The sequence below is a fragment of the Leucoraja erinacea genome, chromosome 29 (assembly GCF_028641065.1).
Source record: "Leucoraja erinacea ecotype New England chromosome 29, Leri_hhj_1, whole genome shotgun sequence".
Classification (NCBI taxonomy): domain Eukaryota; kingdom Metazoa; phylum Chordata; class Chondrichthyes; order Rajiformes; family Rajidae; genus Leucoraja; species Leucoraja erinaceus.
Window position 1 is genome coordinate 26,430,035 of NC_073405.1, and position 17,596 is coordinate 26,447,630.

Sequence of the window (17,596 nt, forward strand, 5' to 3'; positions counted from 1 at the left end):
TGGCACTGTGTAAACCAGTGTTGTATCAAACCTAGCCAGAATGCGTATTTTAATGCTTGAAATTTGTTTAACCAGGGCCCTTTTGCCTGCTTATAATTTAATAGGCGTAAATAAAGACAGTGTTGAAGTAACACCGTGAGTCGGGCAGCATCTCTGGAGAACTTTTATATGTGAAGTTTCAGGTTGGGACCTTTCTTCAGATCCTTTAGAAGGGTCCCGACCCTAAACATCATTGATCCATCTTCTCCAGAGAAACTGCCTGCCCCACTGAGTTACTCTTACACTGTCTTTCTTTGCATACCTGCATCTGTGGTTCCTTGTGTCCACGCTTGGTATGCGTACTGCTTTCAGTGACTACAAGTTCTTTATCAATGCTCCTGGGGTGTTGGGTCAATCCTGCTCATTCTATACTTGCTACAGTTTACCTTGAGGTCCATAATTTAACACTAATGGGGAGCAGTATGATTTATCGTTGCCTCTCTACGGTATTAATAGCTGCCAGTGTTAACTCGTCACAGAAGTTAAGTCACTGTCCTAATCATTACAGCTCAGGAAAAGGCTATTTGGTTCCGTTAACTTCATGCAGGCCAGTCCCACTTATCAGTTCATTTTCCTATGAGTATTTCAATTGAATGGCTGCTAATTATGACCAAATGGGACATGGATAAACTTGGCAAATATGCAATTAAACCCATTTGAATATTGTCTTTCCACACAATTGCTTTGCATGCAGTTGATGTGCACTGCCTCCATTTTAATGCAAGTGAGTTCGGTTGCTAAAGTTTAACCATCTGGCCCAATACACTCGCATGAAAAATTGAATGGAAAGGCAAACTCGTATGCCCTCTTGTCTGTGTGGCAATGTTACAGCAATGAGCCCATCCTGCAATTGGATTAATAAATCTAATCACATTTTTAGATTGTTTGGTAGATACAATTGGACTTTTTACCAAATTGTTGTTCCTTTTTACAAACGCCATGCTAGTTTAGTTGTAGTTTACACAGTGGGTAAACAGTCCCTTCGGCCCACCTAGTCCACACCAACTAGCGATCCACACACATTGACACTATTTTACACACACTAGGGACAATTTACATTTTTACCAAGCCAATTAATCTACAAACCTGTACGTCTTTGGGGTGTCGGATAAAACCCACGCAGGTCACAGGGAGAATGTGCAAACAGACAGCACCCGTAGTCGGGATCAAACCCGGGTCTCTGCCGCTATAAGGCTACAACTCTACAGCTGTGCTGCTGTGCCGCACACTGTAAGGGATGGGTAAATAAAAATTCAACTAAAGTTTTACACCTTGATGCTTTGCAGCCCTGGCCCCCATTGCACTTGTCAGTCGCCGTCCATGTCCTTTGGCAGTGACGGGTTGTGGATGCAGAGGGGGCTGGTTAATGCAGAGCGGATGAGTCGACATTAGGTAGTTTAAGCATTGTAAAAATCCCCTTAAATTACATCCCTTGGCTCTTGCTTCTGGGAAGTTAATAAGATGTAGTTGATGGGTATCACACATGGACCAGGTTAAATTATTTACTTCCATCTTTGATAACAATGTGCCGTGGATCATCTAGGAAGTGGTAGCAGGTTATGTGGTGAAATATAATCGAAAATTGAATGTTCTAAATTAATCATTTGAGCACTCTAGCACTTTAAATATTAGCTGTTCTACAGTGAATCACAAAATAATGCAAATCAACCAATTTGCATGCGTGAACTTTGTGCTTTATTGTTATTTCCAGCTGGCAGGCGCATTGTTAGTTGATATAATACCCCTTCCATGGAAAAGCCAAGTACCCTTATAATTTTGTTGGTATGTTTCCTTACATGCTTTAATATTAATATAATGTCACTTTTTCAGAATCAAAGCTATTGAAAGCACAGATAAAGAGGATGATACAAAATGGTTGACGTACTGGGTGGTATATGGAATATTCAGTGTTGCTGAATTCTTCTCGGATATCTTCCTATATTGGTTCCCTTTTTACTACGTAGGCAAGGTCAGTATAGTTCCGATTTTTGATGTTATTTTAAATGTACTTGTATTTACTATTCAAATACACTATTTGTAAACCTAAGCACCAGGAACAGCAGAAATTCCAGTTTAAATATGCACACATTCAGCATGCAAAATTTGTATTTTTCAACCAAAAATAATAGTATAGCCTCAAAGTTAAAAAGGACGTACCTTCAAAATAGAGGTGATGATGAATTTCTTTAGCCTGAGGGTGGTGAATCTGTGGAATTTATAGCAACAGGTGGCTGTGGAGGCCAAGACGTGGAGAATTTTTAAGGCGGAGATTGATAGGTTCTTGATTGGGTAGAATAGTGGTCTCCAAACTACGGCCCGCAGGCCACATCCGGCCCGCAGCAAACAGGGTTCCACGGGCTATTTCGCAGGTTCTGCGGTAGCGCAGCTTTAGAGATATAGCGCGGAAACAGTCCCGTCGGCACATCAAACCGATGGAACCCGGGTCTGTGGCACTGCTCCTGTGTTGCAAAGGCAAGTTGTGCGGGGGGGTGGAGCAAGGTGGAGGGGGTGGGAGGGAGGCAGCTAATTGATGGCAGGATCGGTGTGTCGCGGTCTCTCCACCCCCCATTCCGTGAGTGTGATCCGCTCCGGGCGCCACACTGATCTGGACCCTTTGACCAGGTCTCTGCCCTCGCTCTCTCTCTCTCTCTCTTGATCGCTCGCTCTCCCCAGCCCCGCAGAGATCGGCTGATCGGTAGGCGTGTGCGTGTGTTCGCAGTGCGTATGTGAGAGCCTGTATATGTGTGCATCTGTCTGTGTGTCGGTGAGCGGGTCTATGTCTGTATGTTTCGGTATGTGGGAGTCCACGTGTGCATGTGCATTTCTCTGTGTGTGTCTATTAGTGTGTGTGTGTAAAATTTCTTTATTTTTTTCCTAAACCCGCCAAAATGTGTCAAATAAAGAAAGTGGCCCTCGTACTGAAAAGTTTGGAGAGGGGAAAAATAGATCGGCCATAATTGAATGACTGATTAGACTTGAGCTTAAGCTAGTGACTAATGTTGGAGACTTTTTTTTCTTCTCTGCCTGTAGTGTCTTTTCCTCCTGTGGTGCATGGCACCTGTGGTATGGAATGGTTCCCAGCTCATCTACAATCGAATAGTCCGCCCTCTGTTCCTCAAACATCAGAACCGGGTGGATAGTGTTGTTAACGACCTCAGCAGCAAGGCTCTGAATGCAGCTGAATGCGTGACGAGGGAAGGTCAGTGAAACTCTACCTGAAAATGGAGACCTTGTGGAATATTATTAATAATGGTGCTTGTGTATAGTCTAGAACATAAAGATGTCTTATTTTTAAGGCAAGGCGGAGAACTTGTCTTCATCTCTACTGCACTTGTTACGAAATCTATTTTTAAATAATTGAGATAAGACTAAAGTCGCACTTTGCCGTCCTCTCTCACAATCACAGCAATGCTTTATTAGCCAAGTATGTTTTGCAGCATACGAGGAATTTTATTTGCTTAGTCAGTCATACAAGTAAAAAGCACCAAAACACACAAAACACATTTTAACATAAATATCCACCACAGTGACCCCTCCACCTTCCTCACTGTGATGGAAGGTGAAAAAAGCTCAATCTCTTGCTTATGCTCTCCTGCGGTCAAGAGCCCTCGGCCAATCGAACTCCACGTCAGGGCTGGTCGAACCTTCGGCGACGTTACAGCTCCTGACATCCACTGCCTCTCCCGAGACTGCGAGCTCCCGATGTAAAAGCCGCAGTTGGAGCGATCCCAGGCAGGAGATCGACTCCGATGTAAGTCCACACCCCGCAGTGGGGCCCAAGTCAGTCCAACGAGGCCTCCAGCTCCATCGATGGAAGGCTGCAGAGCGACCGGAGAATGAGATCTGAAAATTAAACGCATATCCGGCAAGGTAATAAACTGAAAGAAACCCCCCCCTCCCCCCCCACATAAAACAACCCAGAGAACATTTACACAGACTTTTAACAAACACTAAAAAAAAATATTGAGACGAAAAAAAAACTGACTATTGGCGGGGCTGCCAATCGGGCGGCGCCCCTGATAAGACTAAAGTCACACTTTACCGTCTCCTCTCGGCTTCAGAGCCTGTCTCCATGGTAACCGTGGGTGCTGTCTGTGTGGAGTTTGCATGTTCTCCCAGTGGCCGCGTGGGTTCTGTCTGGGTGCTCTGATTTCTGCCCACATCCCGAAGACCTCCAGGTTTGTAGGTTAATTGACCTCTAGTTTGCCGAGTGCGTAGAGAGTGGATCGGAGTGTGATAAGTTTGTAAATTACCATTAATGTGTAGCCACTAGTTTGTAGTGGATGATCCTCTCCCTACATACAACGGGGCAAATTAGACGTCAATAAACCTACACGTCTTCGGGATGTGGGAGGAAGCTCCCGAGGAAAACCATACGGTTGCAAACTAACGCAAATAGGTGGACATCGTGGACTCGGCGGGTCAAAGGGCGTGTTTCTGTAATGACTTCATTCAAAATTAAACAAAATGGCTTGTTATCTGCAGACTTCTGGAAAGCTGCGCCCTGAACTTAAAGGGTTTATTCGCAGATTATCCCTGACTGTATTTCCAATCGAAATTGCCACAGATAAGATCTACTGATACACCAATCGCTAACTTGGCTGATTGACTCCTGAAGGGTAATAAAAGTATTATTTTAGCACTAAGGTTACAATTTTGTGCAATTCATGTTTCGAGTGACATTGCAAAACAAAATACTTGATTTTTTTTTTTTTTGTAATTGGTAATTAAATGATGTTGATCTTTCCACTGCTATCAGTATCTGGTGCCAGCGAAGTATTGCTCCTTCAAAGGTGTGCCAGGTGCCTATATTTTATGCATCTATCTCTTATTTGTAGGTGCTCAACGTCAGCAAGCTGTTAAACTGTTTTGGAACATTTGAATCTGATCTTGATCCTACCCTTCCAAAGTCATGAAGAAGTTCACTTTTTTTATTTTGTATTCCTCTTCCTAACTTGTTTTTTCCCCTAAAGGGCCTGTCCCACTGCGGGGACCTAATTTGCGAGTTTAAAAGAGTTTGAGCTCGACTCGTACTCGCAGCGTAGTCGACACGTGGTCCTAGGAGGTCACTGTAACTCCTTCATGCTCGAGGGAAGTTCCCGCATGCTCGCGGCCTCAGTTTGGTCGAGAAAACATTTTCAGCATGCTAAAAAAAATTCCGCCAGTAAAAATTGGTCAGCATGGTTCTTTTGAACGCATAGTGCAGTGGTAGTGGGGTCACTATGTAGTTCTAGGCAGTCGAGGTAGCCGTAGGCAATCTCCTTTGCTGACTGAGCATTTTAATTGGCTCATTGGAGTTTTCAGAACCAAGGAAAACCGATCGGTAATGTTAAATGCCCGCTAAACTTTATTAAGTTGTCTGGCTTCTTAAAAGTGTCTCCACTCCTTCTCTCTCCTTTCCCTCTCCCCTCCATCTAAAGGACTTACCGTACACTGTGCTAGTCGTCTTTTACCTTCCTGTTCATCACGGGTGTAACGTGTGTGTGTGTGTGTGCGCGTGCGTTCGCTGACGGTCGATCCAGCTCGCGGTTGCATCACTGACGGCCGATCCAGCCCCAGCTCGTTCAGGCGAGTGCCCTCGAGCTTGAGGGTCGAAGACAGTTGCAGAAAAGTCGCGTTAGTGGGACAGGCCCTTTAAGATGTAGGAAAGGTACAATTACCAACATTATCCAGGCCAGAGTTGGCCAATATTGTGAATGTTAACCTTTGTCCTTGGCTGTTTTTGTGTCGAGCAAGATGGGAATCATTTTTGAATGGTTTTTAGCTCGTGGATTTAATTTTTTTTTTTTTAGGCACTGAATTTCCAGTACAGCGAGTCTGTCGGATTGGATTCAGTAACGTGTTTCTCTTGGAGTCTCTGCTTTTCACATTGTGCAAAAGGTTATGTTTTCTCTGGAAGAAAATCAATGATGTGACTGTTAGAATCAAATCCGTGCATGCGTGATTGTGACTGTGCTTGTGCTATGACTGGATCCTTTAAGAATTGGTTGACACTGATAATTGGGCTTTTCTAAATGCAGCATGAGCTCTTGCAATATAGCTCAAAGATTTTGTTCTGGTGAGGCATGTTGTGTCCTAATATGCATCGCCGCACGATGTCCCAATTTTCAATATGAAAATATGTATTTCCTGGGATTGCACATTATATTAAAAAATGAGTGGATAATCCGTGACTACATTTCCAGTTGAAATTGCCACAGATGGCTGACTGGTGACTAAATGCACTAAAAGTCTGGTATTTAGCAATAACGTTACTCAAATGTTGTGCAATTCATATTTTAAATATTCAATTAAAAAAATGAATGTCATTTGTTATGCAGGTTGGTAATTAAGGACATTAATCCTTCCACTGTTCCCAGTATCCAGTAACAGCAAATGTTCTGCTCTTTCAACACATTAATATGGACCAGAACACAACAGGGCAAATTGGATTAAGAGCTAATGGGGTCAAAGAGGAATAAACCCATTGTATTAAACGATAATGAATTAAAATTGATTAATTAGCTATGAAAGCATAACAGGTATGGTCTTGAGCTAGTGGCTTGTTTACCAGGTTGATTTTAAGATTGGGTTGAGGAGGGCTCCATCCATGTACAGGTCCACCACTTTTTTCTTTCCTTCCGGCACCACCTTTAATCTGGACAAAATTATGAGAGCACACTTGAAATCCACCCCCTTTAAATGTGATGCCTCTGCCTGGGGAGGCGGCTGATCTCTACCCCCCTGGTACCGGGTACCGGTGCTCTGGAACTCCGGCCCGGCCGGAGCCAACAGATCCGTTCCCATACCCAACTTCCAAGGCCGACTTTGCTGGCCGATATCTCAGCTACCTAGGCAGACCTTTCCGGTACCATTGGACTCCTCTTGGTGGCCCTGACATCAGTTGGTCCGGCAAAAAGGTTATAATCCAGAAAGGCTCTGGAACCAAGGATGTCGGAAAATTGGTAGTGGACCCATACAAGTATTTCTCCGCATGCCTCCATCACTACAATAGCACAACTTTGAGCGAGTATTGGGGCAAGATCTTGCATAACATTCATTTTATAATCTACTTTCAAAGACATGCCAAAGTACATAATACCATTATGCAGTCAAAGACAGTCACCAATTCAAAATGGATGTTGGTGCAGCTGAAAACTTGAAGGTCTTTAATGAGAAATGGGGTGTAAAAATGTTTAAAAGAGGAATTCCATACCTTGGGATATGGGTGGATTGAGGCATGTCTGCCGTGTTAAGTTGGAGTACCTGCAATGTGCTAACATTAGAAATTAAGTTGTTATTAAATTGTATCCTGTATGTAATAGCTGGAAACAGTGGGTCTGACAGATAAGACCCAGCAATGCATTCTGAGGAGTGAGATTGGAGAATGAGACTTTGCAAACGTTAAAAGTGGGGTGTGGAGGGGGTGTGAGTCCCATGATATTTGACACTATGGAAGTGGTTCATTTGTGCTACTTTGCCAAAGTTTACAAGGTGTTTATCGTCTGTTACCGAGCTGGTCAATCTATCTCTGCCACATGGTGTTGCTAGTTGGGGGAGTTAACAACATATCAGGAATGTTACATGCTCGATAGAATTATCAGTTATCATATGTGCCCTTGTACAGGGGCAGGCTGCTTAATCGTGTTGGCTGGAGGGATATTTTTAATGGGCATTAAAGAGTAAGTTGATAACCAGTTTAAGGAAATGACTATTAAAAGGAAGGTAGACAAAAATGCGTGAGAAAACTCAGTGGGTGAGGCAGCATCTATGGAGCGAAGGAAATAGGCAACTTTTCGGGCTGAACCCCTTCAAACTGATGTGAGGGTGGGGTGGTGGGGGGGGGGGGGGCAAAGAAAGGAAGAGGAGGAGAGACAGTGGGCTGAGGGAGAGCTGAGAAGGGGAGGAGAAAGTATGGACTACCTGAAATTGGAGAAGTTAATGTTCATACCGCTGGGGTGCAAGCTGCCCAAGCGAAATATGAGGTGCAGCTCCCCCAAGTTATAGTGGTCGGGACGTTTTTCTAACCTGATGGAAAAATGTCCACGAGTAAAAAAAGTCGGGCCCATTAAAAGGATGTCGTTATAGGTTATTTATAAAAATGCATAAATTTAACAAATCTCTGCTTCAGCAAAAAAAGATCAGAAACCCATTTTGTGTGTGTGTGCAGTTTATCCTATTGTGTGCACTGACTAGTGTATCGTAAATATGTATTTTGAACATGGGTTGCAGTGATCTGGATAAAGCTCTTGTATCTCAGATGCAGAATTGTAGATGGTTATATTTAAGTAGTCTTTAATTCGCATTAATGTTTCTATCAATTTTTCTTGCTTTAGTTTTGCAGACATTGTGCAACAACAAGAACCTCGTCAGGGCAGATGCAAGACCTAAACAGTTAGCTGGAGCGTCTGTATGTAACTAAACAGGCCTACCTTTAATTAGATCCAAACACAAGCCTAATGGCCCTGTCCCATGGTACGAGTTCATTCCAAGAGCTCTCCCGAGTTTAAAAAAAAAAAAATTGAACTCGTGGTAAGCACAGAGAATGAACGTAGCTGGTACGTTGGCGCTCGGGGACGTCTCTTAATGCTGACGGCAGGTACTCTGGAAGACTCGTGAAGATTTTTCAACATGATGAAAAATGTCCACGAGAGCCCCGAGTACCGACAAGTGGCCATTGTCGTAAATCTACAAGTTCAAATCGAGGCAAACTCGGGAGAATTCTTGGAATGAACTCGTACCGTGGGACAGGGGTTTTATGGTTTATCATGACCAGTGTTTCAGTGGAGCTATTGTTCCAGGATTGAATTTTAATAGATTTTGTGATAAACTGAGATAAATATTGATATGCATTGCTTTCCCCATGGATCATTTAGTTTGGAGATGGTGAGATTTGGTGATTTAGAAGGTTTAGAGAATGATTTAAGGGGGGTTTTGAAAGAGCAATAGAACTTTTTTTTTTTAAAGTGATTTCAGAACGTAATATCAATTGATATTTCGTAGACCTATAGTGAGAAAGCAAGGTTAGTGTGTTTCAAAATGTATTTTCGTTGGCTGTTTTTTCATTTATGTAAATATATGTAACAATATTTAATATAATGGGGAAGAGATAGCACATCATGGATGCAGTGTTACATCGTAGAAACCGACCCTTCGGCCCAACTATTTTATTGCTATAAAGTGTTTTCTACTAATAAACAGTGTCATGATAAACCAATCTATCCCTGTAGCTACAGGCATGGGTGTTTTAATAGCAATTTCAGTAGAGCTTTTGCCCTTTACTGTAATCCCAGTTGTAAATTGATATTTTGTAAGTATGCTAATTCATCGAGTGTCCTATGCCGTTAGTCTAGATTAGAGCTTTCTACGTAATTTAGATTCTAGTTTTGTCTTCACTTTGGTTGGGTAAGAAATGTTCCAATGCTTTTTAGGCTGTGGGCCGAGGAGCTTTATTCTGCAGTTTCGTGACCCAAGTCACCAAACTACATGAAATTTTCACATATTGTGTAAAAAAATCTCTATAAATCTCCCCTGAAACTCGATATGAAGAAGACTTGCACATTTTATTAAATTAGAGAAAAAACGGAAAAATGTCGGGAATTTTTTAATCCAATCAAAGCACATTTAACATTGAGTTGTCTGCCATTTGGCCAATCACGCGCTTTGTTTCGGCCGCTTTTTAATTGAGACCGCGGCTTCACTTTACCGCGAGTACCTATGTCCCGCGATCGGAGCACTTCTTCCCGGTAAGTTTTTGCAGGCAGCTCCGAGATTATTTGTTAAAGACTTATTACTCTACTACAAGCTGGCATTAGTGACAATGTTTAATTGACTATGTTATAGTTTAGGCCCTCAATTTCATGAATGAATGCATGATGAGTAAGTGAGTGAGTGAATGAATGAATAAGGAATGAATAAAGAATGAATGAATTTATTCACATTATAAAATGGTGCAATTAAATTAATTAAAGTCCATACAGATAGATTTTCATAAATTCAGACTTTAGTCTTACCTTTCAGTTAGTTGATTCATGGGGGCCTTCTTTGTGTTCCAGCACATCAGCAGGGACTTTGAAGGCTTTCTTGCACTTTAATCCACTTCGCAGCACTTTCTTCAGCCTTTTTAATGCTTTTCCCACTAAATACAATTAACCTGCTGCAAGTTTCCACGACATTTATTCCACAGAACAACACATCGGAATCTCCAGTAAAACTGGCATCTGTAAAGCCCCCTCAGCCATTTTGTGTGCTAGCCTGAAACAAAGCGCGTGATTGGCCAACTGACAGACAACTCAATGATAAATGTGCTTTGACTGGACTAAAAAATTCCCGACATTTTTTCGGTTTTTCTCTAATTTAATAAAAATGTGCAAGTCTTCTTCATATCGAGTTTCAGGGGAGTTTTATATAGATTTTTTTTTACACAATATGTGAAAATTTCATGTAGTTTGGTGACTTGGGTCACAAAATCCTATTTCTAGACACATTTTTGATGCTCGGCCCACAGCCTATTTGTGCTGTTTTAGAACTGTGCCATTAACACACTCGTTGATCAACTATTACAAAATTGGATCTGGGCAGATGAAGGGATCCAACACTACCTTCTGTAGAGTCTTCACTACATAACACCTGGTGTTCATAAGGCCATGAGTGATAGGAGCAGAATTAGGCCATTCAGCCCATCGTCCACTGTCATTCAAACATGGCTGATCTATGTCTCCCTCCTAACCCCATTCTCCCTGCTTTCTCCCAATAACCCCTGACACTGTAATGTGTGTGTGTGGATGCCAGGACTTTCCCCATGGAAAGATCATATCTGCAGTTCCTCTTTAAACTGGAGAGGTTGGTTTATACCAATGATAGAGACACACTGCTGGAGCAATGGGTCAGGCAGCATCTCTGGAGAAAAAGAATGGATGATATTTTGGGTCAGGACCCTTCAGTCTGAGGAAGGGTTGCGACCTGAAATCTCGGCCATCTTGTTTCTCCAGAGGTGGTCTCTGGACATCTCAGAACATCTCTGGAGAAAAAGGATGAGTTGTGGTGACATCTGGTGGTCAACCCACTTATTGCTAGAACCTTCGTCTGGAGAGCTGGGACTGTCACGTGACAGGGTTTTGGCGGGAGTTGGTTGAGAAAGTCGTCAGTCATAGACGTGCCCGACAGTAACGGCAGGAACTTTGCTCTAGTCTTAACTAAACGGGCATGTGAGCTAAATCTGTATTTTTTAATAAAACATTGTTCTGTTCACAACGTTTGGATCTCTGCAGCCGACAACCCAGCTCAGCAAAATGAAGCAGCGGACAACCCAGCCCAGCAGAATGCAGTCTCCATTAAACTGCCCGTTTTCTGGACCTCACAGCCCTATGTGTGGTTCGAACAGGCTGAGGCTCAGTTCCACATTTGGCACATTACGGCCGACGTGATCAAATATTACTTTGTGGTTGGTGCGCTGGACCAGGACACCGCCAGTCATCTCATCCATTACCTTTGCCAGCCGCCAGTTGCCGGCAAGTACGATGGCCTCAAAGCGCTCCTCCTGCGCACTTTCGGGCTCAGCCGCTGCGACCGGGCCGCTAGGCTCCTACACATGGACGGCCTCGACGGTCGCAAGCCATCCGTGCTGATGAGCGAGATGCTTGCCTTGATGGACGGCCATCAGCCTTGCCTTCTGTTCGAGCAGGCTTTCCTGCAGCAGATGCCCAATGACATCCGCCTGCTCCTCGAGGGTGATGATTTTGCTGACCTCCAGCAGCTGGCTGACCATGCGGATGAGCTGTGGCTGGCCAAGCAGCAGGGTGGAGCCTCTATTTGTCGGGTATGCCTGGCAGGCCCAGCGGCTGGTTCCGGCCTCCGAAGCACAGCACCAAAGCTGGCTACGAATGGCGCCGCTAAAGGTACGTGGTGCTACTACCACCAGCGTGAGGTTCCAAGATCCGCCGATGCCGACCACCCTGCACTCATCCGGGAAAAGCCTCGGCCGGCCGTCAGTAGTGACGTACGGTGTCCGCACGGTTCCTCTCATTTTTGGCTCCTGTCGTTTCACCTGGACTTTCACTATTGCCGATTTCTCCCAGCCGCTGCTGGCTGCCGATTTCCTCCAGGCACACTCCCTGCTGGTCACTGTGAAAGGGTCAGCGTCTCGTCCATTCAGCGACTTGGGCCCCGCTGCCCTAGATGCGCCACGCCAGGACTCGGTGTCTCCCGCTGACTATGTGTACGCCCAGATTGTGGCCTAGTTGTTTTGTGTCGTGGCCCTCAGACTGTAGCAGGGTCCCGAACCGAAACCTCACCCATCCTTTTTCTCCAAAGATGTTGCCTGACCCGCTGAGTTCCTCCAGCACTTTGTCTACAGTTTAAATGTCTGTTACATCTGGCTTGGAGATCACACTTCCTACTTGTGGTGATGGTGTGGGAAGAGGGATATTTCAGTTCCTAATTGGGAAGCGGCTTTAAACAGGTCGTATGTTAAATTTACGCCTGCAAAATATTACTCGCTTACCATTTTACAACGTTGTGTAATTCTTTTTATTTAAAAGTTAGCAAGTTTCACAATGTCATCTTGCAGACGATGGCTAGTGCAGTATATGAATCCGCTTTCCGTTTTGAACATTTTTTAAATTTACTTCAAAAGAAAAATTGGCCAGCATGTAAAAAGGATTGCGTATGGCTCTTTTTCATTTAAGTGTATGAGAGGAACAGATTGGGCAAAAAGAGACTCTGAGTAGCTGAATCAAGGACCAGAGGACATAGGTTTAAGGTGAAGGGGAAAAGATTTAATAGTAACCTGAGGGGTAACTTTTTCACACAAACGGTGGTGGGTGTTTGGAACGAGCTGCCAAAGGAGGTGGTTGTGGCTGGGACTATCCCAACATTTAAGAAACAGTTGGATAGGTACATGGATGGGACAGGTTTGAAGGGATATGGACCACACGTGGGCAGGTGGGACTAGTGTAGCTGGGACATGTTGGCCAGTGTGGGCAAGCTGGGCCGAAGGGCCTGTTTCCACACTATCTCTATATTACTGCTTTTGATTTAATCTGCATAGATTTACCTGATGTTGAGGTGCAGTATGATAAAGGGCACAGTGCTGAATGGGTTTGATCCGGCCCTTGGGTGATGGGGTTGGCATGTTGTCCATGTGAGTGCAAGGCGCCCCTGAGGCTGTCTTTGTCCACCCTTAGCCCAATGATGTTATTGATAGGTTAATTAATTACTTTAAATTACCTCTAATGCAAGTGGGTTGCTTGAGGCTATGGATAACTTGGGCACATTTGAATGATCTTCAATGAAAGAATACCTCTTATTAAATAAATAATAACAGTGCTCTTGGTGTGTTCTCGCTAACTGTAATAATAATGAATTATAATGGAACATTCATATCAATAACACTGTAGGGTTAATGCAGTTAGATTATGGCCATCTCCATCCCTTCTCCTTTTGAACACACAGTAGCTGTAGTTGGTTACTAGCCCCTCCATGTCTGCCTGGCAGATCAATGCTGGCCTCAATTCTTCTGTACCAGTTCTTCATAAGCCTCAAATCCTTTTTTTTTTTCTCTCTTTCCCCCCCCCACCCCCCCCTAATATTTCTCTTCACCTATGAATATATCTAATGATCCAGCCCCCACCACCCCAGGACAGAATTGCAGAGATCCATTACCCTCCTGGGACAAAATGTATTTGCATCTCAGTCTGCAATAATTCAGCTGTTGTGTCCCATTGCTTGTAATCTTTTGAGGTGAAATCTAGTGGAAAAGCAACTTGTAAATGTAGGAAAATTGCAAAATGACTGAACAGTGGACATATGAGTGTATTCTGTCCAGTAATGTTCTTTTTTCCCTTCCTGCTGCCAAATACATTCAGAGTCCGCTGTCAGTAGACTGATGGCAGGAAGGTATACAAGATGGTAATGTGGCCCCTGGTAAGTTGCACTTGGATAATGTAGTTTGTTGCTGTTATTCAGTCACAGCCAAGCAATTTGATTCAATTTATTACTTTGAATGATAGCTTTGAGATTGCTTTTCCCAGTGTACGGTATTTGCTGGTTATATGTTAATAACACCTTTGAATTTCAAGGTTCTACAACAAATGATCATCTTCTTTGTTTGTGGTCAATCTTGCCATCAGGGTCACAGCCATAAGCAGTTTTTTTGTTTTTTGTAGACAATGGTACTGGTACACATACCAATTAAAAGGAAACTTAAGGGCCTGTCCCACTTGGGCATCATCTGCGCGACATCATTTACGCACGTGATGCGCGCGTGGTGACGTAGGCAGTGATGCGCGGTTGCCCCGGGATATTGGGATGCACAAAATCTTTGTGCCCCATCTCCGTAACGCGCAAATCACGCCCAAGTGGGACAGGCCCTTTAGATCCTTATTGTTCATTGTGCCCAGCCTCCTTCCATGGTTAAAAGAAGAAAACGAGACTGAAACAAAATCTGTTGGTGTGGGGTTTGTTTAGTGGCTGCAGTAAAATGCTAATATATGCCCATTATGAGGTAGAAATGCAAGGAAACATCTAAATTAGGTTCAATAGTAGAAAAGGAACTGCAGATGCTGGTTTATATTTAAAAGACACAACGTGCTGGAGTAACCTGGTGGGGGTCAGCCAATATCTCTGGATGGAAGGAATGGATGACGTTTCGGGTAGAGACCCTTCTTCCAGAGATGCTGCCTGTCCTGCTGAGTTACTCCAGCATTTTCTGTATCTGCGGGATAAACCAGCAGCTGCTGCTCCTTCCTACACACGCTGCTGTGGGCCTCCAGCCGTCTCCTTCCTTGGTCGACCAGCAACCGACGTCCCCTCCATGCCCGTCTACTTTAGTTCCCGGTGGACAGCGAACATTCAGGGTGCGGTCAGCCTGACACTAGTTTCCTCTCCCCTCCCGTCGTGTCTGCTGTTGCAGGCGCCACCCTCTGGCTATTGGGGAGCGAGCAGCGGCGGCCCGGTGGTCTACCCCTTGCAAGTCGTGGTCGACAGGTCCTTCGAGCACGAGCCAGCTCGGCGTTAACCCCCTGCAGGCCATGAACCGCCGGGTCTTACATTTGGCCATGGACCACGCCGGCTTCCACCAATTTGCTGCTTGGGAGGATGATGTCAAGAGAGCTTGGCACATTTACAAGTTAGTCTGCTCTTTGTACAGGGCATGGAAATCAAGCCTCCTAATGCAGAATCCATTGTATAAAGTATGTGAACCATTAGGCTTTGAGTAGTTCCTTGAGTTCCACAGCAGAGCGAGTTTACGGGGAGGATGGGGGAAGCTATATTACTGTTTCAGAACCTTACTTGGGTTGGACTGAGAACAGAATTGTACAAACCTTTTAAATCTGTTTTTAAATTAGACCAAGTTAACCATGAGGTCGGAATCGCACGCTTGAAGACATTCCTAGTGATTTGCATTATGAACACAGCTAGTAACACTGCAGTACTTCCCCTGTGTCCTTGCTTCACTCTTACCAATACAAAAGTCATCCTACATGAAAATATGTTGTTTTTCATTCATTTTCTTCTATTTCAGCAATGAAGCTACACTTGGACAAAAACAAGGATAACTGAGAACCTCGTGCTGAACAGACCACCTGCAAGATGAAGCTACTCCCACCAGAAAAAGACCTATAATTCAGGCATGACAGCAACAGTCTGAAAAGGAATGCATGTGGTTTAATTTTCCAAGCGCGATTTGTGATTGGAATCTAAAATAACCTGCCTTTTCTTTCAGAAGCCAACCCTCTTTTTTTTTGAGTATTTTACTCTTCAGATCCAATGCCTCTCATGCCTGAGTTATATAATTGACCTGCAGCAGAAGATGTAATCCATAAAATCTCCTTTGGAAGTAACTGATAGCAGAACCGTTCTTCCTCTACCTCACCTGGGGTCTGAACTGGGACTGTCGATGAATATACTCCATAAAGTACACCAACCATAGACATGCAGTCAATTATTTCCCAACGTTAACAACCTCCATCTCAATACCCGTTGTTAGCAGGAGAAAACGTTTCTGTTTACTGTTGGTGTTGTTATAACTCCGCTTCATAAATGTAGGATTGTACCTCAACACACCCTGTTTTACTGGCTGTTCATAATGGAGAATATTTTTAAGATTGGAAATATATGGCAAAGAATGAAATGATTTTATATCGATTTTGCTTACTTGTGCGTAGATTAGTCCAAAATGATTTGATTATCCTGTTGATTGGAATAAATTATGGAGCCAGAATATTGAATATTAAATTATTGGGTCGGAATATTTTGCATGTACTTGCCAATGGTTCAGATGGTTAGCATTGAATCTGTTTGTGTGGAATAACTATGAAGGAATTCTGAGATACTGCGGCAACTTGTGCACGTGATCACATTTCCTTGCGCTGCTAAATTAATATTCTCATCTTGTACTTTGATACCAACTCCACTTAACAATTCCTAATTTAACTTGCCAGTAGAGCAGAATTTTTCCAAAAACATCTGTTTCAGGGATTTTATACAGTTGTTCGTTATTCTACGTGCATTGATCCTGGCCTTGAGGTAGGTGTGTGGGATCGTTTGTTTCCCTTCATGCTGAACACTGAAATTGCATTGAACCTACTTTTCTATCTCCCACTCAAAACGATGTAAGCTTGTCTCCAATATCACAACCTTGCATACCTCCCTACAAGGAGAGATTGTGTTCAATACTATTGTGGGCACAGGTGGATAAGGCTGGTGAGGGACCATATTTTAGACTGGCTCAAACTTCAATTAACCAAATATCCTAGATGAAAGTCGAAAAGTGATTCCTAAATGGTTTTGACATGAACTACAATTGTGTGGTGGAAGGAATTACACTTCTAATTTAGCAATAAGATAGTATAAAATATAAACTACCACTTCTCATTTAATTCAGAGAGATGTAGGTTAAATTGTCGCAAAAAAACATTTGAGTGTGACTTTCTGGACCTTTGCTTAACTTGCAAGTCATCTGAGACTTTTGAGGCTTTTTGATTATTGTTATTAGGGGATGTCTAGTTTGTATTCCATCAGGATGAAAAATGGGTTGCAATAGATGCTGTGACTGAGAGGAATGTGTAGGGAAAAGTAACTTTTCACTGCACCAGATTATCACTGGAAACTGCTGTAGCATTCCTGTAACTTGTTTAAGGAGGATTTCGGACCAGGTTCTCTCTTATCCATATACTTTGCATAATGCCTTTGGAAGAGATGACACATTTTTGATGTACAGGGGTGGGAGGGGAAAGGAAAGGGAGAGTTGGTTAACAACTTTGTATTTTAGGGCAAGCAATCTTTTTAAGCTCCAAGTAATGAATCGATAGAGAAAACATGTGGGTCTCTGGTAGAAAAATGTACAAAATATTAAAAGTGCAATTTTGTGCTGTCTACCTGTTATTAACTATTGTGGAATCCAATGTCTGCAGCCCCTGCTTTCTGATGGAGCTTGAAAACAATGTTTTGCTGTTGTGGGGACTTTTCTATCGATTTCACAGAGTTGAGAAGTTTTAATAATGTGTTTACTGGAATAATGACTCTATATGTTAGATGCACTCTTTGTTAAAGTAAGCTCAATAAAAACAAAAATCTA

The 17,596-nt window shown here is 43.3% G+C and overlaps 1 protein-coding gene across 3 annotated transcripts in view; it reads left to right on the forward strand.

Moving 5' to 3' along the window:
• The window catches only part of LOC129711345 (receptor expression-enhancing protein 6-like), a 33,024-nt gene extending 15,428 nt beyond the window's left edge, over positions 1-17,596 (forward strand). Inside the window, exons 3-7 of one of the 3 annotated variants that reach the window (XM_055658942.1) lie at positions 1,870-2,008; positions 3,070-3,238; positions 8,355-8,428; positions 13,884-13,941; positions 15,542-17,596. In XM_055658942.1, coding sequence (XP_055514917.1) covers positions 1,870-2,008; positions 3,070-3,238; positions 8,355-8,428; positions 13,884-13,904 — 403 coding nt within the window. In that variant the 3' untranslated portion in view covers positions 13,905-13,941; positions 15,542-17,596. The remainder of the gene's footprint in view (positions 1-1,869; positions 2,009-3,069; positions 3,239-8,354; positions 8,429-13,883; positions 13,942-15,541) is intronic. The other 2 variants (XM_055658943.1, XM_055658944.1) reach the window with 2 other exon arrangements.